The sequence below is a fragment of the Geotrypetes seraphini genome, chromosome 8 (assembly GCF_902459505.1).
Source record: "Geotrypetes seraphini chromosome 8, aGeoSer1.1, whole genome shotgun sequence".
Classification (NCBI taxonomy): Eukaryota; Metazoa; Chordata; class Amphibia; order Gymnophiona; family Dermophiidae; genus Geotrypetes; species Geotrypetes seraphini.
Window position 1 is genome coordinate 1,059,086 of NC_047091.1, and position 24,028 is coordinate 1,083,113.

Genomic DNA, 24,028 nt, shown 5'->3' on the forward strand with positions numbered 1-24,028 from the left:
TTGACTGAAGATCTCAAAGTTTGCTAGTGCTGCACCACACATGTGTGCCTTCCCGCTCCACTAGAGGGCGCGTCCCCTCCTCGTGATCTTCAGTTCAGATAGCTAGCAAAGAAGCCAACCCGGGGAGGTGGGAGGGTTGCGAGAATATCTGCCTGCTGTCCCTGGATAACACCTGTTACGGTAAGTAACTGTGCTTAATCCCAGGACAAGCAGGCAGCATATTCTCGACATGTGGGTGACCTCCAAGCTAACCAGGATGGGACGGTGGGAGTGTTGGCAATTTAGGAGAACAGATTTCACAAAACCAACTGGCCGAACAGGCCGTCGTTCCTAGAAAAGGTATCCAGACAGTAGTGAGAGGTGAATGTATGAACCGAGGACCACGTGGCGGCCTTGCAGATCTCAATAGGCGTGGACCTGAGAAAAGCGACAAGATGCCGCCATCGCTCCGACTTTATGCCCCTTGACCCGACCCTGCAGTGGGAGACCAGCCTGAGCGTAGCAGAATGAAATACAAGCATCCAACCAAGGTGTGTGTCCATTGCCTAGGAGAATCACACCTCATGGCAGCCTGCCCTCAGTGCCTAAAAATGTCTCCGAAGGCTAGAAGAAATCGGCTCCAAACGCTGCACAACACAGGGGAAGACCAGCGAAGGAAGGCAAAAATGCATCCGAAAACCACAGGCGAGACCCCTCTGGAGCACCCGACACAGAGAACTTCCCTGGGACCCCAAACGGTAATCACGGCAGCCCCTGCTTACCTGCTGCTTCAGGAAGTCCAGCAAGAACAGAGCAGACTGCTCCTGAAACTTTCCGGCTTAATGAAAGCCTCTCCAACGGCTGTTCTGCGGACTGGGCCGACCACAGGGGTAAACACACTGGCAGCAATGGCTGAGGGTCTCCTATCCCCTCTGCCAGCCATCTTAGCAGCACCAACTCAGGACTGCTCCGATTCAAATCGAAGCCATGCTGCCTGCAGCCCCGAGATTCAAGCTGCCTCGATCTCAACCCAGGATGATATCAGTGCACTGGCCCCCGCCCCCAAGGCACAGACATAGCAAAAGGCAAGCCTGGATACAGACAGTGCCTTTGCAAGCATGGAACAGAACTCTGCTCACCTAAAGGGACAGGGCAATGTGCCTCACAGGAGCCAACACACCAGAACCTGCAAGGAGGTAAGACGAAGGAGACGCAGAACATCTTCTTCCTCCTCCTCCTCTTCATCATCATCATCTTCAGCAGCCTCACCAAGACGATGGAGGCGCAGAAGGTCGAAAGATCATGGGACCAGCAGGGGCAGACCCCATCAGCCAGCTGACCACCCACGTGCATCGGCCACAGATCCCAGCATCCAGCCACACCAATTGACCACCCCTACCGGTAACTGACAATTGTTCGACCTTTTCAACAGATTCATCGCACAGCAACTCTCCAGGCAAAGCGCACAGAGCAAAAGTCCAGTATTGAGCTGGCGTTAGTTCTAGCCGCGGAGCGCGGATTTAGTGCGTGCTAAAATCCTGCGTGCGCTAAAAACGTTTAACGTGTACATATCTATATACTGTCAGTGAATATCGGGGTTGCCCTAGTAACTCCCAGCTCAACTCTGCACCCTCTCTAGCAGTGCCAGGACAGTCTGAGGACAAAATCAGAGATGAGCAACGAAGCTAATGAAAGGTATGGAGAACCTGGACTACGAGGAACGACTTAGGAGACTGGGGTTGTTCTCCCTTAAGAGGAGACTGCGAGGGGATCTGATCGAGACTTTCAAAATACTGAAAGGATTCGACAAAATGGAACAAGGAAAGCAGTTATTTACAATGTCCAGTGTGACACAGACAAGAGGACATAGACTGAAGCTGAGGGGGGACAGTTCAGGACGAATATCAGGAAGTTCTGTTTCACGCAGCGAGTGCTGGACACCTGGAATGCTCTCCCAGAGGAAGTAATTGCAGAATCCACCGTTCTAGGATTTAAGGGTAAACTAGATGCACATCTCCCTTGAGAAGCATACAGTGATATAGGGACTAAAACTATGCCAGGGTACACCTGGCGGGGCCTCTGTGTGTGCGGATCACCGGACTTGATGGACCCAGGGTCAGATCCTGAGATGGCAATTCTTATGTTTTGACTGCTATTCCTGTTTCCCGAGCTGAAGGGCCCGCCAGCAGCCAGTTTTCCACTCTTGCGGAGGTGGGCTGCTGCTACAGCAAAACATTTTGTGAAGACTTTCAGTGCAGAAGAGTCCAAAGGGTAGGACCCGGTGTTGGAAATGCTGCGTTAGGGTCCAGAACCACAGGAACTTTCTTTGGGAGGGGTGGAAAGGGATGGGCGAGTACACATCTTGGAGGTCCAGTGAAGCCAGCCAGTTGTCTTTTTGAATTAATGGTAGGACTGTTCCTAAGGAATGCATGCAAAATTTCTCCTTGACGACGTACTTATTTAGGCTCCTTAGGTCTAGGATGGGTCTGAATCTTCCAGTCTTCTTGGGGATGAGAAAATAGTGGGAGTAGAACTCTTGATTGTGTTGTCTTGGGTACTGGCTCTTTTGCTCTTGCTCGGAGAGCTTTGATTTCTCCGAGGATGAGCTTTGGTTCCCTGGAGTTTTCTTGTGGTGGGTATTTGTGGAATCTGATGCGGTATCCTTTTTTATGATTTTTAGCATCCATTTTTCCATAGTTATGTTCTCCCAGGATTTGTGGAATGTAGCGCGGTGGCCAACTGGGATGGAGGGTGTTGAGGAGTCAAAAGCTAGGACCCGCTTTTGCAGTGGAAGTAGCTGGCTTTTGCTGTTTTCGCCCCCTCTAGCGCTGTCTTTGCTGATAAGGGGTGCTGTAGGGTTATGCTTTCTATCAGTGGGACGACCATCTTGTCTGGTTGCCATATCGCCTTACAGTGTTGTATCGCCAACACTGGTTGGTGCTATGCCGTCTTGGTGCTGGGGTTTTACAAAGCCGTCTGAAGAGAGGTTCTTTCATTGTGTCCACTGCTTCTCTCACTTTGTCTCTGAATAAGTTTTCACCTGAGCAAGGTGCGTCTCCGATGTGCTCATGGATATCTTCACATAGGCCCGTAGCCATGCCAGGCGTCTGGTTGCTATGGCCACTCCAGCAGTGTGGGCAGATGTTTCAAATGCCTCAAAGGTTGCTTTTATCATATGTTTTCCACATTCTTCCATATCCTGTAGTATGGGAGCTCTGCAGGCTTTCCCTTCCAGATGTAGCGTGTCTAGGGTTTCCTTTGCTTTCCTCCGGAGGCATCATTGTATAGGATAAGGTAGAACAGGCACGTATCAATTTTTGCGTTTAGCATGGAGCCATGGCAGACCTTTTTGGCAGTGGTGTCCAGGGTCCTATGTTCCTTGCCCGGAGGGTCATTGGCATGAGGGCGGTTGCTCTTAGCTTTCTTAAGGGCAGATTCTACTACGATGGATTGGTGCAGAAGCTGTGGTTTGTCAAAATCTGGTGCCTCACTGATCTGGTAATTTTGGTCTAAGCTTCTGGACATGGTGGGGCCGACAGTGGGGTTTTCCAGATCTTGCCCTGCAGCGTAGTAGCATTTTGTGAGCTGGTAGTGGCGCTGTGGGTTTTGGCACCTTTAGGTATTTCAGCAGTCCTGGTGCTTCGTTTATTGCCTCTGGCTCCTGTATAGGAGTGAGCGCTCACTTGGTAGCTATTTTCTGGAGGAACTTTGGATAGGTGAGATCTTCTGCAAGCGTGTCAGACTGGGTTGTCTCAGCTGCGGGCTCTGTGTCTGGGATCTCCGGGGGTGCTGATGTGTATGTGCTGCCCCGTGTTGAAGTATAGCTATGTTGGTAGTGTTCACTGTGGTCAGAGGTGTAGCTGTCTGTGGCTGGTGAGTGAGATGCTTCCTCCCACCTACATGCTGTCAGTGGCTACAGTATTTGTTCTGCATTCGGCTCTGAGCTGTGACTCTGCGCACTCTGTTTGGCAAGTTGCTGCGAGATGAATCTGTTGAAGAGGTCAAACAGTTGTCCATGTTCAGTAGCAGTAGTTGGTTGGTGTGGCTGGATATTGGGAGCTGCGGCGAGTGCTTATGGGTGATCCTCCGATTGGCGAGGTCTGCCTCTGCTCCTGTGATCCATCGATCCTCTGTGCCTTCGCCGTCTTGGTGAGGCTAAGGAGGAAGTTGTTCTGTAATGCTTTCTCCTTCCCTCCTTGCAGGTCTGGTTGTGCTGCTCCTTGTAGGGTATGGTGTCCTGACCCTTTAAGTGGGCAGAGTACGAGGCCATGCTTGAAAAGGCACTCTGTAGGCTGTCTTGCTGTTTCTTGGATCTGTGCCTTTAAGGGGGCAGATCCCGGCGCGCTGATGTCAAACTGGGGTGAGTTTGAGGCAGCCGTTATTTGGGCTGCAGGCATGATGCCATGCTCCTAGGCTGGCAGGCGGAGGGGATAGGAAACCCTTGGCCACTGTTGCAGCCGTTTCAGCCCCTGTGGTCGGCCTGGTCCTCTGAGCAGCTGATGGGGAAGCATTCATAATGCCAGTCAGTTTTAGGAGCAGCCTGCTCTGAGTTTGTGGGCATTTTGAAGCCGCAGGTGAGCGGAAGTTGCCGCAGCTGCGGGTTGGGAGCTTGGGGAAAGCCTTACCGGTGTCAAGTGTGCAGAGGCTGTTTTGCAGGCTGCATTTTCCGGTCCCCCTGTTGGGGGGGGGGGGGTTCTTGTCTCTCTTGCGCTGATCCTTTCCCGGGTTTTTCAGCGTGTGCAGCCGGTTCTTGCGGGCCCTCAGGGACATCTTTAGGCACTGAGGACAGGCGGCCATGAGGTGAAACTCCCTGAGGCAACGGACACACAGTTCGTGGTGGTCCGTGGAGCTCATCTTTCCATTGCAGTCCAGGCATTTCTTAAATCTTGGTTTTTCTGCAGTCTTCTCGACTTTTTTTTTCATCAGCCATTCTTCTTTTTTTTTTTTTGCAATCGTTTTGATCCGGTCGTTGGGAAGGGCAGATAGACTAAACTGGATTAGAGAGGGCCAGCACAAGTATATATAGAGCTACCTGCACATGCTCAAATGAGGCTCCCAAAAGCCTCACCTGAGCTCTGAGAGAGTAATTCCAAATTGGGAACGTTAGATGACGTCACCAAAGTGTGGCTGATTTAAGATTGCTTGCCCATGGAAAACAGGAAAAATTCAGTGTGGATTCCTTCTGTACAGTCTAGCGACAATAGGGAATACAGAATGACACACCTATTGCACTGGAAAAAGTTAGACAAAAATCCCCCCACCTCTGAATTCCTCCCACTGCTCCCTCAAGACAAGTTTCAAAAACTCAGTACAGGCAAACTGAGCTCCAATCTAAGATTTTAAACATTGGAGAAACTATGTTGCCAATTTAGTGACACCTAAGGCGGTAACAAAAATCGCAGTGCTTCAGAACCATTCGTCAGGGAAAAAGCACAGTTACTTACCGTAACAGGTGTTATCCAGGGACAGCAGGCAGATATTCTTGACTGATGGGTGACGGCACCGACGGAGCCCCGGTACGGACAATTTTAGAGTGATTGCACTCTAAGAACTTTAGAAAGTTCTAGCTAGGCCGCACCGCGCGTGCGCGAGTGCCTTCCCGCCCGACAGAGGCGCGCGGTCCCCAGTTAGAATAAGCCAGCTAAGAAGCCAACCCGGGGAGGTGGGAGGGACGCAAGAATATCTGCCTGCTGTCCCTGGATAACACCTGTTACGGTAAGTAACTGTGCTTTATCCCAGGACAAGCAGGCAGCATATTCTTGACTGATGGGTGACCTCCAAGCTAACAAAAAGAGGGATGGAGGGAAGGTTGGCCATTAGGAGAATAAATTTTGTAAAACAGATTGGCCGAAGTGTCCATCCCGCCTGGAGAATGCATCCAGACAATAGTGAGATGTGAAAGTATGAACTGAGGACCAAGTAGCAGCCTTGCAGATTTCCTCAATAGGAGTGGAACGGAGGAAAGCTACAGATGCTGCCATAGCTCTAATTTTGTGGCCCGTGACAGAACCCTCCAGTGTCAGGCCCGACTGAGCATAACAAAAAGAAACGCAAGCAGCAAGCCAATTGGACAGAGTGCGTTTAGATACAGGATGACCCAACTTGTTAGGATCAAAGGACAAAAACAGTTGAGGAGATGATCTGTGAGGTTTGGTGCGATCAAGATAGTAAGCCAGAGCACGTTTACAATCCAAGGTATGCAAAGCCTGTTCACCTGGATTAGAATGAGGCTTTGGGAAAAAAACAGGTAGAACGATGGATTGATTAAGGTGAAACTCAGACACAACCTTAGGAAGGAATTTTGGATGTGTACGAAGGACAACCTTATCATGGTGAAAAACAGTGAAAGGTGGATCAGCCACCAGTGCATGGAGCTCACTGACCCTCCTGGCAGAAGTGAGAGCTATCAGAAAGACCACTTTCCAAGTGAGAAATTTAAAATGCGTTGTGGCCAGAGGCTCGAAAGGAGGCTTCATTAACGCAGAAAGAACCACATTAAGATCCCATACAACAGGAGGGGCCTTAAGAGGTGGTTTTACATTGAAAAGGCCTTTCATGAACCTTGAGACTAGGGGATGAGCTGAGAGGGGTTTACCATGGATCGGCTCATGAAAAGCTGCAATGGCACTAAGGTGAACCCTTATCGAAGAGGATTTAAGACCAGAGTCAGATAAGGACAAAAGATAGTCCAATACCAATCCCACTGCTGTAGATATGGGATCATGGTGATGTAACAGGCACCAGGAAGAAAACCGAGACCACTTCTGCTGGTAACATTGAAGAGTAGACGGTTTCCTGGAGGCATCAATAATAGAACGGACAGGCTGAGAAAGGAGAGCATGAGGTGCAGTCAGCCCGAGAGATACCAAGCTGTCAGGTGCAGAGACTGTAAGTTGGGATGAAGAAGCGTTTGCTGATTCTGTGTAAGTAGTGAAGGAAACAGAGGAAGAGGTATGGGTTCCCTGGAACTGAGTTGAAGTAGAAGGGAAAACCAATGCTGTCTGGGCCACCGTGGAGCGATGAGGATCATGGTGGCTTGTTCCCTCTTGAGCTTGAATAAGGTGCGCAGCATGAGCGGAAGAGGAGGGAATGCATAAAGGAAGAGATTGGTCCAATCCAGAAGAAATGCATCGGGTTCCAGACGGTGAGGAGAGTAAAGTCTGGAGCAAAACAGGGGCAGTTGATGGTTGTGGGGAGCTGCAAAAAGATCCACCTGAGGAGTGCCCCATTGAGAGAAAATGAACTGAAGAGTCGAGGGGTCGAGAGTCCATTCGTGAGGTTGAAGAATTCTGCTGAGATTGTCTGCTAAGCAATTCTGCTCCCCTTGGATGTAGACTGCTTTCAGGAATAGGTGACGAGCAGTCGCCCATGTCCAAATCCTTTGAGCTTCCTGACATAAAGGACGGGATCCCGTCCCTCCTTGTTTGTTGATGTAATACATTGCAACTTGGTTGTCTGTGCAAATGAGAAGAACCTGAGGAAAGAGGAGATGTTGAAAAGCTTTGAGGGCGTAAAATATCGCTCTGAGTTCCAGGAAATTGATGTGGTGCTTCTTTTCCTGGGTGGTCCAAAACCCCTGAGTTTGGAACTCGTTCAAGTGAGCTCCCCATGCATAGGGGGAGGAATCTGTGGTGATGACTAGTTGATGAGGAGGTAGATGGAACAGTAGACCTCTGGATAGATTTGATGAGTTCAACCACCAAAGAAGCGACTGTCGAAGAGACGAGGTCACAGATATGTGTTGTGAACAAGGATCCGTCGCTTGTGACCACTGAGTCGCTAGGGTCCATTGAGGAGTACGCAGGTGGAGACGTGCAAAGGGGATGACATGCACTGTGGATGCCATGTGCCCCAAAAGTACCATCATTTGATTTGCTGAAATGGAAGTTTTCTGGAATACCTGCTGACAGAGATGAAGGATGGTGTGAAGGCGGTTTGGAGGAAGAAACGCCCTCATCTGAACAGTATCCAGAATGGCTCCAATGAATTGAAGTCGCTGAGTTGGAATGAGGTGTGACTTGGGTAGATTGATCTCGAACCCCAACAGTCGAAGGAAGGAAATTGTCTGATTGGTGGCTATGTGAACGGACTGAGGAGAAAGAGCCTTGATGAGCCAGTCGTCCAGATAAGGGAAGACTTGAAAATTGTGGGAGCGGAGATAAGCTGCGACCACAATCAGACATTTGGTGAATACCCTGGGAGAGGAGGCTAAGCCGAAGGGTAGCACCTTGTATTGGTAATGATGTTGGTTGACAAGAAAGCGAAGGTATTGTCTGGACATCAGATGAATTGGAATGTGAGTATACGCCTCCTTTAGATCGAGGGAACATAGCCAGTCTTCCTGAGAGAGAAGAGGGTATAGGGTGGCAAGAGATAACATCTTGAACTTCTCCTTGACCAGACATTTGTTGAGATCTCTGAGATCTAATATTGGTCTGAGATCTCCGGTTTTTTTGGGTACAAGAAAGTACCGGGAATAAAATCCCAGGCCTTGCTGGTCTAGAGGAACTGGTTCGATGGCATTGAGAAGGAGGAGGGATTGAACCTCCTGACCGAGAAGGAGGGACTGAGCCTTGTTGGAAGCAGACTCTTTTGGTAGACTTAACGGTGGAGGAGTCTGAAAGTTCAGGGCATATCCGTGAGCGATGATAGCAAGTACCCACTGGTCGGAGGTAATTGCTTCCCATCGAGACAGAAAAACCTGGAGTCGACCTCCTATGGGCTGAGTTTGAAGGCATGAGGGAGGAAGACTGGCAATGTTCTCGAGAAGAGAGTCAAAAGGGCTGGGTAGACTTAGGTTGAACAGCCGGTTTTACAGCAGGCTGTTGTTGTTGACGAGCCTGTTGCTGCTGTTGACGCTGCCTGCGAGGTTGAGGAGGATGAGTCTGAGCTGGGCGAGCAGAAAACCTTCTTTGATAAGAAGGTTGTTGCCTGAATGGACGAGGAGGAGGAGGTTTCTTCTTGTTTTTCAACAAGGTGTCCCACCTAGTCTCATGCGCGGAGAGCTTTTGTGTGGCGGTATCCATGGACTCCCCAAACAGCTCATCCCCAAGACAAGGCGCATTGGCCAGTCGGTCTTGATGGTTTACATCCAGTTCTGAGACCCGTAGCCATGCCAACCTTCTCATTGCTACAGAAATAGCAGTGGCCCGTGACGTCAGTTCAAAAGTAAAAGAACAAGAAAGAAATAAAATGAAGAGAAAAATACGCGCGAGCGGGAAGGCAAGTGAACAGTTTAGGAAAAAACTTCCAACAGCCGTTGGAAACACGCGTCTTCTTAGCTCCGCGGAATTAAGAAAACTGGGGACCGCGCGCCTCTGTCGGGCGGGAAGGCACTCGCGCACGCGCGGTGCGGCCTAGCTAGAACTTTCTAAAGTTCTTAGAGTGCAATCACTCTAAAATTGTCCGTACCGGGGCTCCGTCGGTGCCGTCACCCATCAGTCAAGAATATGCTGCCTGCTTGTCCTGGGATAACGCATGCTCTCTCCCTTCGATTACCACACAGGTAGCAAGCTTTGAAGCATGGTTTCTTATTCCACTGCAGCTAAATTACAACCAGAATCCCCCTTCACAAACCACCAAGATGTGTTCATTCTCGCGACGATATCAACCTTCTACTCTCGTACCTCACTCAAGGAAAGTTTATAGCTTTAACTCATTTTTTCCCCAGTTATGAACTGAAGACGAATTACATTTGTGTACAGCGCATTTTTCTCTTGTTAACAGTTTCTAATATAGACAATAAACGATTAAGTGACTCGCCAAGATCAAAAGAAGCCGTAGTGAGAATCAGGCTTTTCTGGTTCTCAGCCTACTGCTCTAACCATTCTCTCCTTCAGAACCCACTTTTGTTTCATTTATCTCCTCCATCTTCAAAACAGAATTTCCTCAGTCTATCTATGCTCCATCATCTCTGAATCCCTTTATTCCTTATAACCTGCCGCCCCCTCCTCCTCCATTCTTAAAAATACGTTCCCATGCTCAGTCCTCTCCATCAGAATGTTTCCATTTCTCCGTAACATCCTATCTATAACACCATTTTCTATTCTTCGAAATTGACTCGCAGCATCTCTCCACCCCACAGACTACCGCTACGGCATACACATCACGAGGCCTAAGCGCAGCATAAACCTTAGCCAGTAATGGAGCTGTAGTCACTAACTAAACTTTACGGTTCTCTCCTTTACACTGCTCGAAACAAAAAAAAAAAAAAAAAAGAGAGAGAGATGTTATTCTCACCTTAAAGCTCTACGACAGCAGCCACAGGAACTTTCAGGATCTCACACCACCAGTCACAGAGCAACAAAATGGCTTCCCAGATCAGGCTACGCGCGCCAAGCCTCTCCCTTGACGCTCGCGCACCACTCTGCCAACGGCTCACTAACCGCCATCAAAATGTTTCCCATTGGCCAGTGACAAGCCTAGCATCTCTTCAATTGGCTACTACTCACGAACTTCAGCGTCAAGAGCAGGCGGGAAAATGCACCTTTCTTTAATTGGATGGCAACCACTGGCGTCATGCGACAAGAAAGGGCGGAAAGGCACGGATAAGGCTGTGAATTAAAAACAAAGTTTTTGCTTTAAACCAATCCACGATGAATTTTCACAGGTTTAATGATTGCTCCGATCTCTGATTGGTTACATTCGGCGTCGCTCATAGCTTATTGGCCAATCAACTGGTGTTGGTTTTTTTCCTGGATGGTCTGGGCCCAGCCTTTGTTACCTGCGCCAAATCTTGGTAATCTTGTAGCACTTTGAGTTCCATTTTCAGTTATATTTACTACTACTGCTACTAATCATTTCTATTAATCCTTGTTTTTAAATCCTAGAAGTGTTGTTGGGAATTCTTACTGCATCTGCTTGTCACCTCCTCTGTTCAACATATTGGAATTGTTTTTTGCATCTTATTTAGTTTTTTAAAGGGAGCAAGTATTATTTTCAGACTCTCCCTTCTAAAAATTGCACCTAACCACAACTTGCTGTTAATCAGCCTTAGGTGTATTATAAAAATATCACCTAGAGAGACACCTTAGATTAATCTATATCAGCCCTTTCCCTTGTCTGCTGTTACTATGTCTGAACCATTCTTCATGCTGAAGAGAATGAAGGAGAGGCGTAAAAGGAGACGCTTCTACCCAGAGCACCGTGTGTATAGAGACAGACATTCTTTTCTGGACCTAACAGAAGAGCAGGTGTTGCACCAGTACCGCCTTGACAAACAGGCAATCCATGACCTGTGCCTGGAACTAGGTTGTGACTTGGAAAGCTCCACCGGTCGTAGCCATGCCTTGCCTGTGGCGGTCAAGGTCACATCGGCGCTGATGTTCCTGGCTACAGGCTCCTTTCAGACCAGTACCCGGGACCAGACAGGCATCAGTCAGTCTGCCATGTCAAACTGCTTGGCACAGTTCCTGGAAGCTCTGGTGAAACGAGCAGGCCAATATATTTGCTTCCCCCGCTCAGACCAGCAACTGCAGCAAGCGACTAGAGGCTTCCGTGAACTCTCAGGCTTCCCTGATGTCTTGGGAGCTGTTGGCTGCTTGCATGTGGCATTACGGGCACCATCAGAGAATGAACAAGCCTACCGCAACAGTCGGAGCTTCCACTCCATGAACATGCAAGTAGTGTGTGATGCCCACTGTGCAATCACTAATGTGGTAGCCAAGTACCCAGGTTCCTGCCTCAATGCTTATATCTTAGAGCAGTCAGCTCTTGCCCGGTTGCTGAACGGTGGAGAGATCAATGGCGTCTGGTTAGTGGGTAAGCTCTTTCCTTAAACCTTTTTTCTTTGGGTTCGCCAGCCAGCTCCATTGCATTGAATTATTTGCAGTCTAGGACAGAATTTGGGCTTACAAGTCCAAAGATGCAGTAAGGGCTATGGCAAAACTGGATTAGCTTGTCCTGCATTGAGTTGGTTTGCAATCCTTAGTATTTTTTTAAGCTGACTTCAGAATTGCCAAGTGGCACAGCTCCTGGAGGAAGTCTTGGTTGTGGTCTTGCTTTCAAATGTTTTACTGAATTTGTAACCCTTGCATATTTCATCTGAAATCAATGCATCTATCAGAGTGTAGTATAGTAAGTGAATAGGGTTGGAGGATTATCAAAAGTAAATAGATCTGACTTAAACTCTTCTTCCAGAATCCAGATCACTTGGAAGTTGGAATCTCCAGTTTGGGTTGTATTTTCCTGTTTTATTTTCTCCATTGCTGGCTCTCTCCTGTACTTTGTCTCCTCTTCATCATTTTCTCTCACCTCACTACTTGCTGTAATTCTTTTATTATCTCTTTTCACCTTTGTATTAATAATGGTTCTTTGGAATATCTATCATAGGATGCTCTTCTCACTCACTGTAAACCCTATCTTCTCTCCATCAAAGAGCATTGTACATAGATGTGGCAGGGAAAGGTGGATAAAGTTCTTTATAGTGATTAGGAAGGAACCTTCCTTACTACGTCATTCCTCATACTATTGGCTCATCAGTGAGCAGCAAGCACTACCCAGTACGGAATTTTGGTTTGAATTCTGTAACCAACGCTGATTCTTTTTAAGCACTGGTAAGTGCCTAAAGTAAAAAATTTAATTTAAATAATGTTTTTAATTGAATTTTAAGGTGCCTACCATTGCCTAAAATATAAGCGCCAGAATCGCGCCTCTTTAGGCACTTTAGGCTGCCTAATGTCAGCGTGGGTGTGGCTAATGCCAGAAGTAGCGTTAGGCGGCCTAAAGCATCTAAGGAGGTCCAAATCACAAAGGTAGGAGCCAGAAATGTAGGCCTGGAAAACCCTGGCCTACATTTCCAGTGCCTACCTTTCCTGGAGGCTTGATTCTGTACCTGTTGCCGTCACGTGATTGACACACAATCAGCGGCCGCTTTTAAGGTATCCGCCAAGAATGGTGCCAGTTAAAGAATCTGGGCCTTTATCATTACAGGGTTCAAATAGTGTACAACATTCAGGACTCTGTTGGGATTCCATTATTCTATAAACCTTGCCCTTTGCCAGGGTATTTTAGGCTTTGTACACTTCGTAGTGCTTTAAAAAATAAGTGGTAGTAGTAATTGTAGTAGGGTCTGAACACTCTGCTCAACAATGGTGTACAATCAGAGTGAATTTGTGATTAGGGTCTTCAAGAAGTTTTGTGAATCCCTTAGGCCAGAGATTCCCCAAGTTGTTTGCCAGGTAGAGTCCCCAGCAGAGGAGAGCAGTATCAAGCTTATCATCTTGCTTCCAGCAGTGACCAACCCAAAAAGTAGTAAGATTCTATGCTGTTTCCCCCCAGGTTAAAGTAGTTTTTCCCAGGATAGTTTGATGGAATTTTTCCTCTAGGAACCTATGCATACCATTTTTAAATCCATCTATGCTAACTGCTTTTACCATATCATCCAGCTTTGAATTCTACAGCTTAATTATGTATTGAATGGAAAAATATTTTCTCCTATTTGTTTTAAATTGTTGCGGGTGCTAGAGTCACATTTAGGCAAAATCTTCACCTAATCCAGAATAAGGGACCACTAATCAGAAGAGGAAATATGCAGACAAAAACTAATACTATATAGTAACCCAAATGTCCAGACTAGGGCGTACAGCACTGGAAAACAAAAATGATTTTCATAGTAACTTAGTATCAGTGTTGCCACATACTTTTTTTATAATTCCACCTTGAAAAAGCAGCCCCAAAACAATCCAGTGTAAAAGGGGTACCGAAAAGTTCTCAGCCCAACTAACTTCAGTTGGGACAGTTTTCATAGGGGCTCATAATCATAAACACATCTAAAAACCTGCCCAAGTCAGCACTTGGATGACTTAAAAGACATGTGGTCCAAGTGCTGATAATCAAAACAAATTTCTGAATGTGCTGCGAGACATTTTGGCCCAGATTCTGAAAACTGCGCCTAGATTTAGGCGTGCTTTGAACATCTCGACTAGACTCGCTTTATAGAATCGCGCTTAAGAGTACTGTGTGGCGCTCACATAGATGTCCCTAATTGTAGACGCACTATACAGAATCGCATTTTTTTTCTCTCAATAGACGCCAGGTAGACGTTCATACAGTGTACTTAATTAGATGTAAAAACTTTACACCGTGCTTTCTATTGAAGTTTTCTCCGATTCTTTTTATTCATTATTTGAGGATTGTAAAATTTGAAAATGAATAAAAACAAAAAAAAAGTAACACACTATGCCATTTTTTAAAGGATATTTGTAATATTTTATTTTCAGTGAGAGGTACTGACTGGGATTTGAACTGGGAACTTCAGTGTAGAAGGGTGTAACTTTAACCAGTGTGCTACCCAGGAAGCTGACAAGCTGTATAGTAATTGTAAAACTAGGTCCTATAGGCAATGTAAGGAATAGATGTTTGAACGTTGTTTGGGTGTCAGTTTGATAGATTGATAGATGTGAGTTCTTTGAATGGGAATTAGGCAGACTTTGGACGTTTCCAAAGTGATCTTCTAAATAGAGTTCAGGGATTTTATTTTGTTATTCAGCCACCACATAAACAGGACACATCCATACAAACATATTGCATTTCAAACCTACTAGTTTCCTGGCCATAAAGCAATGTTATTAGCTAATTACAGCACATGAAAATCACAGCTTTAGGTTTGTTGCTCCAAATAACACTTTTTTTCTCACTAAACCTTGCTCCAATCAGCTCATTCTTCAAAGCAAAGGAAGCACATGAAAAAATATAGATATTGCATATATTACTTCATTTGGCAAAGCTTAAAAACGGAATAAAACACATACAGACCTGAATATAGCTTCTAGTTCATTGCAAATGGAGGTGTGCAGCTGCACAATGCTGACCTCATAGTGAGATCATCAAGGTGCACCTGCAAGGTACAATGCCACAATTAAAAGATGTGCTGGGAGTTGAACCCACACAATCTCTGGAAGATCAGCTCAGAGCTTTTACACCTTGAGCTACACCACCTTCCGCTCAGATTTCTTTGACTCCCCTGTCATAACATAGCTTACTGATCTGCTAAGGTATCATCTGCTTAGCTGTCATATCACAGTTAGCTGAAACAAAATACTGTTAGCTCAATGACTTAAAACACTGCTTTCATTGTCCCAAAAGCTAGGGCTTTGAATCTTAAGTATGGTTGAATAAGTGTGGCATGGAGTTAAATACTGCTGTTTATATCAATTGCTAACCTCACTTTTGTAATTTCTTGTTTCTAGTATTGCAATGTTGTGCTGTTTTAGATGACAATGATATTTTATTGGTATGTAGCTTGTCACCTCGAAGACCACTCTTCCAAACAAGCAGAAAACCTACTCTCATTCCTCAAAGTCCTATCCTACCAGATACTAGACCCTCGAGCCATACATGAAAAAGGTCACCAACTTGATATTGCTGCCTTCATGACCCAACAGCTCATCACACCAGAAATCCACTCTAAAACAGGGCCTGGCTTCATTCCCTCTGGTCAGACCACTTCATGTACACCTTCAACATCAATTAAATTTTCTTTAGGCTGCTGTTAGTTGGCCTGCCCTGGAAGCCACCTCTCTGAAGTAACTTCCTGTTTTGGTGTAGTGAAGACCAGTAGAGAGGCAGCTACTGGGGCAGGTTGACAGCAGCAGGCTCACCTGGCTCAAAGAAAATTGAATTCCAGGGCTGAGGATGTAAGAGATGGAGAACTCTGGATTCTAAGTCCCTGTCAAACCTGGACAGACTCCTACATTAAAAAAAAACAACCAACATCCAGACACCCAGACAATTCTTTAAAAAGAGGGCATGTCCAGGTTTTCCTGGACAAATGGTAACCCTAGTGTGGGGTAGAAAGGAAATGAAAGAAGTTTCAGCTGGCGCCATTGGCTTCTAAGTTTTAGTGTTGGCTCCTAAATTTGGTGAAAATTTGTTGAGGCCTGCCTTAATGCCAATATCACTATATGCCACTGTTTCATGAAGATCACAGATACCCTGAAAGCATTCATCAATAAGCAAAATGCTTAGAAGATTGTTGTTTTAATAGGGTTTCCTAAAGCTGAGTGCAATTTTCTGCCCTGCTTCCCTTATAAAAAGATTCTTCATTTCATTTTATATTCCTAGGGGACAGAAGTTACCCTCCTAAACCATGGCTGATGACCCCAATCCTATACCCAAGCACTTCAGCAGAGGAGAAATACAATGAGATGCACCAGGCTACCCGTTGTGTAATCCAGAGGACCTTCACCTTCCTGAAAGCACGCTTCCGCTGCCTGGACCGGGCCAGTGGTGCTCTTCAGTACAGCCCACAGAAAGTGTGTCAGATTTTTTTGGCTTGCTGTATCCTACATAACATTGCCATCAGCCGTGACATGCCCTTGGAACTGGAAGGGGCTTCGCAAGAAGAGTCAGACTCTGAGGCAGACAGTGAAGCCTTCTGTCAAAATGCAATCTTGCAGGCCTCCAGTGCTGCCTCAGATGCTCGAAGCCGCATTGTAGCACTGTTCCAGTGATGTTCTTCAAATCCCCTATGCTTGAAGTCATTCAACCTCTTTCAAAGATTTTTTTATTTAACTCTAGTTTTTTAGGGGCTCTTTTACTACAGTAAAGAACTTTTAGTGTGGGAAAATCAAGCTACTGCAAAATACAAGGGATCTTCAAAATGTTTCCACACTTTTATTTTTAAACACTATTAAATATCTCAAAAGCAAATTACATCAGTTTTCCACATAATCACCCTTCTTTGCGATACATTTTCACCAGCGTCCTACTAATTTCTTAATGCCATCAGAAAAGAATGCTTTTGTTTGAGTGCAAAAATATGAAAGTGTAGAAACTTTTTGAAGAACCCTCGTACATTAAAGCTTGTTATAGTATTATGCCTGATTGCATGTGCTAAGTACAGAATATTTTCTGAAAATATTTTTTTTACAGGGGCAGAGAGTATGCATTCCCGCATTATCGAGCTAGCATTTTTGTATTGGCATACTAACTGGATAATGCAGGGTTAATATGGGAGCACTTAGGGGCTGATTTTATAAACGGGTGTCCCGATTATAGGCAGCAGTAGGCATCCTACCACCATCTGGCAGCCAATCGGGTCGCATGTTTTTAGGAAAAAAAACCTCCCTGAGGCAGGATGTCTACACTATAGGTGTTTGTTATGAGTCTAGAGTGAAGGTTAGGGACACCTAAGCTCACCCAAAGCTGGGCGTGGGTGTGGTTTCTCCCAAAGTGGCCTTGGGCGAGATTAAGTAGCCCTAGGCATCTCCCTAGAGCTGCAAGAGATGCCTGAAATGTAAACATTTCAAAAGTTTAAAGTAGCCACGGCCGACTGAGCTATAAGGGAATCCCCAATCAACTGAGCCGGCAGGATTCCCCGAAACCATGCTTCAGAGAGTTCTGCCAGCTCAGCTGATCAGGGGGAAAATACCCCCGCTGCGATCAACTGAGCTGGCTGCAGCAGAGGTCCCTCTGACATGGCCCCCTGAAATCGGCAGGAGGGATGCCCACTTCCTGCTGCCGTCCCCCTGAAACCCCCCCATCACGATTGGCAGGAGGAATGCCCACTCCCTCCTGCTGCCAGCCCACAGAGACCAGCATCCTATACAACTAAGTGCCTCCTAAGTAGGAGGCAGAAAGTGCTATGACGTAGTGAGGGTGAGAGGTGCCTGGGGCGGTTGCACCCCACCCTCGTCTCCGCCGCCCCGATCCCGCGGGCTGCGCTTGCCCCCCTTCCTTCCCTTGTACCTCTAGTTGAAGTTGTTGCTTGCAGTGGTCAACAACATGCTCCTCATAACCCCGTCAGCTCTCCCTCTGATGTCACTTCCTATGTGCAGCATTCAAAAGTGACATCAGCGGGAGAGCCAATGGGTCACAAAGAGCACGTTGTTGACCACCACAAACACCAACTTCAACTAGAGGTATGGGGGAAGGGAAGGGGCGCACGCATGGAGGGGAGAAATAGGAAGAGACGGGGCAGAGAGGAGGAGGAGTGCTGGCGCCCCCACCAACATGGCGGCCAGGGTGGACCGCCCCTTCCACCCTTTACTATGCCACTGAGTAAGTGCTCCTGTGTTTTTGATTTTTGGACATTAGCACAGTCTGTAAAATAAAGACAATGTTTGACTTTAATGCTATGGTAAATCTGGTTTTATTGCACAAGAAAATCCTGCATTAGAACACGCTAAGCCCAGATTTCACCACACCTTAGTAAAAGGGCCCCTTAGTTAGTAGTAGGTTTTCAAAACTTGGATTTCAAAAATCAACAATAAGTAGGGTGTCAGGCATTCATAAACTGTGTTTGAATTTTGGTATTAACAGCAAGGTTAAATAATATTAATTTGGTCTATTTTTTCAGAGTAACCAATCAGGGGTTCTTGAGTACTGGATTTGAATTGTACAAGCATAGGGAAAAGAGTTCATTCACTCTAGATATGACCTATATGTGATCTAGTGAAACTTATCCCTGTTGTTAGTTGGTGATTGGGTTAATATCAGCCCTTAAAAAATTTATAGAATGATCTCTGAACTTTCAAGAAGCCTTTAGCAATTGCTAAAGATTAAATGGAATTATGGATGTATTAAATCCTAAATAAACATTTCTGATTAGTTTCTTCAACTACAAGCTATTTTTTTTGTAATCTTAATCAACTACATTACATGTTCTGTGTGTTTTTAAAGTTGGGAATTCCATTGGCAAGTGGGAATAGAATAGCTATTCTAGGTCAGTTAGACATTTATCCCAGGTCAAGCAGGCAGCATATTCTCACACATGGGTGACGTCACCGACGAAGCCCCAGTACAGACACTGAAAAGTGAATCATAACTTTAAGTTTTAGAAAGTTTGCGATCAGCCCATACCGCGCATGTGCGAGTGCCTTCCCGCCCAATGTATGTCACTCACTTTCTTAGTTTCCACAGAGCTAAGAAGACACGTTTCAACGGCCGTTGAAAACTTTTTTGCCTTCCTGTTCTCACGTCAGTGACTTTTTAGTCATTTTCATATTATTTTCTTCTTTTCTGTTAGTTCGAGTTATTTCGGTAAAAAAAAACAAAAAAATACCCCACTCATCAACACCGGCAGAAACATCTCCAGTGTTGCAGCATGCAGTGGGTAAGCCAGCTAAGAAGCCTTCCGCTACCCCATCTGGGAGTCAGGTCAAAGTGACATTGAGTCGAGTCATGCCAACCTCGAAAAAGTCCCGTAAACGCCTGGTCCCGATTTTGGTGAGTGCCTTGACATCAACCTCCTCATCACCGGACCAGAGCGCCACACTAGTGGTACCGGCACTCCCTCAAGCAAAAGATTGACAATTTGTTTCGGGAGGAATTAGATGAGCATTTTCAAATGTTAGTGCCAGCTCAAATTATGGCCATATCGACACTGACTATCCAGGCCATATCGACACCGACTTTCCAGGCAGTTCAGTCTGAGCAAAGGACGACACCGACTGCACCTCAATCTGATGCTTCACCGGTGCCGAGACCATCAACACGGGAGTCGATCAATCCATCTACAAGGCACCAGTCGTCCTCAACTCAGACATTGAGAAAGGTTATTCCAATGTGGTACCGGAAGCACTCTCATAAGACCAAACATCTCGAGGCTTCAACACTGAGCCTTCGACACCTTCCTCATTCCATACAGGATTCAGATTTATTTGGAGACTCGGAACAGGAACCACTCTCTACTGCAGATGAGGACTCTTCTGGTTCAAATTCACCTCAGCAATCGCCTCAAAGACCTGCTTTTTCTGAGCGGTCTCTTTTTCTAAATTTCTCCATCAGATGTCTGAGGATCTTTCCATCCCGCTAGAAGCAGATTCCAAGCATAGCAAGGAGTTCTTGGAGGCTTTGGATTATGACCAGCCTCCTAAAGACCTGCTGAAGCTCCAGCTCCATGACATTTTACGAGAGACTTTCTATAAGAACCTTGAGATTCCTCTCTCCATTCTGGTGGCTCCTAAAAAACTTAACTCTTTGTATAGGGTGGTTCCTATTCCAGGTTTTGCTAAACCACAGCTCCTTCATGAATCTTTAGTGGTTGAATCCACTCTAAAGAAATCGTCGGGTGCTAGTGTCTATGCCTCTGTATCTCCTGGCAGAGAAGGTAGAGCAATAGACAAGTTTGGTAAGCATCTTTACCAGAATGCAATGTTGGCCAACAGAGCTGGTAATTATAATTTCCATTTCTCGTTTTACCTGAAATATTTGGTCAAACAGCTTGCATCTTTTCAAAAGTATATTCCATCCCGTAAGCAGTCGAGATTCCAACAACTCATTGCTTTGACTTTTCAATTGTGGAAATATATGGTTCGCACTACCAATGATACTTTTGAACTTACATCATGAGCTGCGACCATGTCGTTGGCCATGAGGCATCTTGCCTGGCTTCGTGTTTCTGAACTTGATGTAAATCACCAAGACCGATTGGCCAATGTTCCTTGTCCAGGAGATGAGCTTTTTGGTCCATCAATGGATACGCCTACTCAAACGCTGTCCGCTCATGAGACCAGATGGGAAACTTTGGTTAAACCAAAGAAGAAGCTTCAAACACCCCGTACTTTCAAGCCAGCTTCTTCGTACCAGTGCAGATTTTCAGCTAAGCCTGCTCTTCCTGCTCCTTCTCAACCTAGGAAACAAAAGCAGCAACCACGTCAGCAACCTAAACAACAGGCTGCTCAACAAAAGCCCACATAGCCTTTTTGACGTGTTCCTTAGAAGCACAGCCACAATTCCAATTCTCCAACCACTACCTCAGCTGATTGGAGGATAGCTTCAACATTATGTAAATCGTTGGGAGCTTATCACCACAGATCTCTGGGTTTTAGACATCAATCGTCAGGGGTATGCTCTCCATTTTCATACCCTACCTCCGGATCATCCTCCAAGAGAGTCTATTTTGGACCCGGTACAGTCTTCTCTCATTCAGGAGATTCAATCCCTCTTCCTTCTCAATGCCATTGAAGAGGTTCCTTTGTCTCAGCAGAGTCAGGGATTCTACTCCCGGTATTTTTTAATCCCGAAAAAGACCAGAGGTATACGACTCATTCTGGATCTCAGAGATCTCAACAAATTTCTAGTCAAAGAGAAATTCTGGATGCTCTCCCTTCTTAATCCACTTCTGGATCAGAACGACTGGCTATGCTATCTTGATCTCAAAGAAGCCTACACGTGTATTCCAATTCTTCAGGCTTCCCGCAAGTACCTTCGTTTTCAAGTGAATAGATGTCATTACCAGTACAAGGTTCTTCCTTTTGACCTGGCATCTTCTCCCAGAGTCTTCACGAAGTGCCTGATTGTTGTGACCACATTTCTCCGATCCCACGGTCTTCAAGTCTTTCTTTACCTAGACGACTGGTTGATCAAAGCTGTGTCATCTCAGGAGGTGGCTCTGGCAACATCCCAGACCACTGCCTTCCTACAAGTTTTGGGATTCAAAAGTCAATTTCCCCAATTCTCACCTAATTCTGACTCAATGTCTTCAGTTCATTGAGGCTATCCTCGATACTACTCAAAGGAGGGCATTTCTCCCTCCAGAGTACCTGAACAATCTTCTCATCCTCTGTCAACAGATGTTGAAGGTGCACACCATCTCTGCAAGGCGCATGATGGCTCTCCTGGGTCACATGGCTTCCACAGTTCATGTAACTCCACTAGCAAGGCTACATCTTCGCATTCCTCAGTCGGCCCTTGCTTCTCAGTGGTCTCAAGCGACAGATCGTCTCTCAACATATTTCTGTCACATCATATCTTCAGCAATTGCTTTAATGGTGGATGACCTACAATCTATCCAGCAGTATTTTTTTTCACTTACTCCCCCCCCACTAAAAAAAGGTGATTTATTTATTCAATTTTCTATACCGTTCTCCCAGGGGAACTCAGAATGGTTTACATTAATTTATTCAGGTACTCAGGCATGTTTCCCTGTCTATCCCGGTGGGCTCACAATCTATCTAATGTACCTGGGGCAATGGGGGGATTAAGTGCCTTGCCCAGAGTCACAAGGAGCAGCATGGGTTTGAACCCACAACCTCAGAGTGCTGAGGCTGTAGCTTTAATCACTGCACCACACTCTGTCCCAGGATAACGACAGATGCATCTCCTTATGCCTGGGGGGCGCACCTGGACAGTCTTCAAACACAAGGTCTTTGGTCTGTCAGGGAGCAGAAATTTCACATCAATTTCCTCGAGCTCCGAGCGATATTTTATGCTCTCAAAGCTTTCCAGCACCTCTTGAGTCCTCAAGGCCTCCTCCTTTGCACAGACAATCAAGTAGCTATGTACTACATAAACAAGTAAGGAAGCACGGACTCTTTTCTGTTATGTCAGGAAGCTCAGAAAATCTGGCTTTGGGCTACGGCTCGCAGCATTTTCTTAAAGGCTGTCTACATTCAAAGGGAGAAGAATTCCCTGGCAGACAACCTCAGCAGAATTCTTCAGCCTCATGAATGGACTCTCAACTCTGCGACTCTCCATCTCATCTTTGCTCAATGGGGCACATCTCAGGTGGACTTATTTGCGACCCATCACAATCACAAGTTGCCCCAGTTTTGCTCCAGTCTTTACTCTCCTCACCGTCTGGAAGCCGGTGCATTTTTCCTGGATTGGACGGGCCTGGGTCACAGAGCTTCCACAGTTCATGTAACTCCACTAGCAAGGCTACATCTTCGCATTCCTCAGTGGGCCGTTGCTTCTCAGTGGTCTCAAGTGACAGATCATCTCCATTCCCTCCAATTCCTCTCCTGTTGAAGACTCTGTTCAAACTCAAATGAGAGTCAGCCACCATGATTCTCATTGCTCCTTGGTGGCCCTGGCAGCATTGGTTCTCCCTTCTACTTCAGCTCAGCACCAGGGAGCCAATTCCTCTACCAATCTTTCCTACTCTGCTTTACTTAGAAACAAAGATCACTTCTATATCCCAACCTGCATTTGTTACACCTGACAACTTGGTTTCTCTCGGGCTGAATCCATATGAATTACATCTCTCTCAGCTTGTTCGCAATATTATTGACACCTCCAGGAAGCCAGCCACTCAACAATGTTATCAAGAAAAGAGGACTCAATTTTCTTCCTGGTGTCTCCATCATCATGCTCCAACTTCCTTGTCAATGGAATTGGTGTTGGATTATCTGCTTCTTCTGTCTGACTCTGGACTCAAATCTACATCTGTCAGAGTCCATCTCAGTGCTATTACAGCCTTTCACATGCCAGTTGGGGGAAAACCTTTTACTGCTCATCCTTTGATCTCCAGATTCATGAAAAGACTTTTCAATGTGAAACTACCTCTCAAACTTCCTCCTGTAGTCTAGGACCTTAATGTAATAATAATAATAATAATTTTATTTCTTATATACCGCTGTACCGTGAGGTTCTAAGCGGTTTACAGTAGAAACAGAAGAAATGCAATAAGTAAGATTAATTAAGATGAAGAGAAAGTACTTAGAGTTCCCTGACTGTCCCAAAGGCTCACATTCTTGCTAAAGTACTTGAGAAAAATAAATTAGTTAGGTTATAAACATAGAGTAGAAGAAGGTAGGAAAACAGTTCATAGGAAAATTAATTTCGAGTACATTATACATTATATATTGTTCAAGGCGGAATACAAATTATAGGAATTACCAAAAGAATTGCGTAATAAAGATTATCTAGATAAATTACATAACAGTGATTCATGTACATTACATGGTGTGGTAGAGGATTCAATTTTGAGAATTACATATCAAGGGAATCAATTGAAAACAGAATATAGTGGAGATTATCAGTATATACTGTTTACAGATTGGAAGTTACCTAATAATGAATTAAGAAATTTATTGGATAGTGTGGAAAATGTTTATATAGGAATCAGAGTATGTATGATAGGAAAGGATCTAAGAATTGAATTAATGTGTTATTCTATCGAGGGAGAGCTTGTGCATAAAGGGAGGATATTAGTTGGTAATGACGTGTTTTCTGAATAGAAATGTTTTGATTTCTTTTCGAAACACTTTGATGTCTGTTGTATTGATCATTAGTTTGGTGATTGTGGGGTCAATTTTTGCTGCCTGTGTCGCTAGAAGGCTGTCGTATAGTTTCTTAAGACGGGTTCCATTATTAGGTGGGAAGG

At 45.6% G+C, this 24,028-nt stretch overlaps 2 protein-coding genes across 3 annotated transcripts in view; one reads left to right on the top strand and one right to left on the bottom strand.

Annotated features, from left to right (window-relative positions):
• LOC117366026 (RNA-binding protein 4B-like) overlaps nt 1–10,421 on the bottom strand; it is a 106,889-nt gene extending 96,468 nt beyond the window's left edge. Inside the window, exon 1 of one of the 2 annotated variants that reach the window (XM_033957055.1) lies at nt 10,219–10,421. The gene's annotated coding sequence lies outside the window, so the exon portion shown is untranslated. The remainder of the gene's footprint in view (nt 1–10,218) is intronic. The other variant, XM_033957056.1, reaches the window with a different exon arrangement.
• Nucleotides 10,422–10,445: 24 nt separating this feature from the next.
• LOC117366025 (putative nuclease HARBI1) lies at nt 10,446–18,538 on the top strand. The gene is made up of 3 exons (XM_033957054.1): nt 10,446–10,717; nt 10,809–11,739; nt 16,042–18,538. The coding sequence occupies exons 2-3, from the start codon at nt 11,052–11,054 to the stop codon at nt 16,428–16,430; spliced, it is 1,077 nt and encodes a 358-aa protein (XP_033812945.1). The 5' UTR covers nt 10,446–10,717; nt 10,809–11,051; the 3' UTR covers nt 16,431–18,538.
• Nucleotides 18,539–24,028: the final 5,490 nt, after the last annotated feature.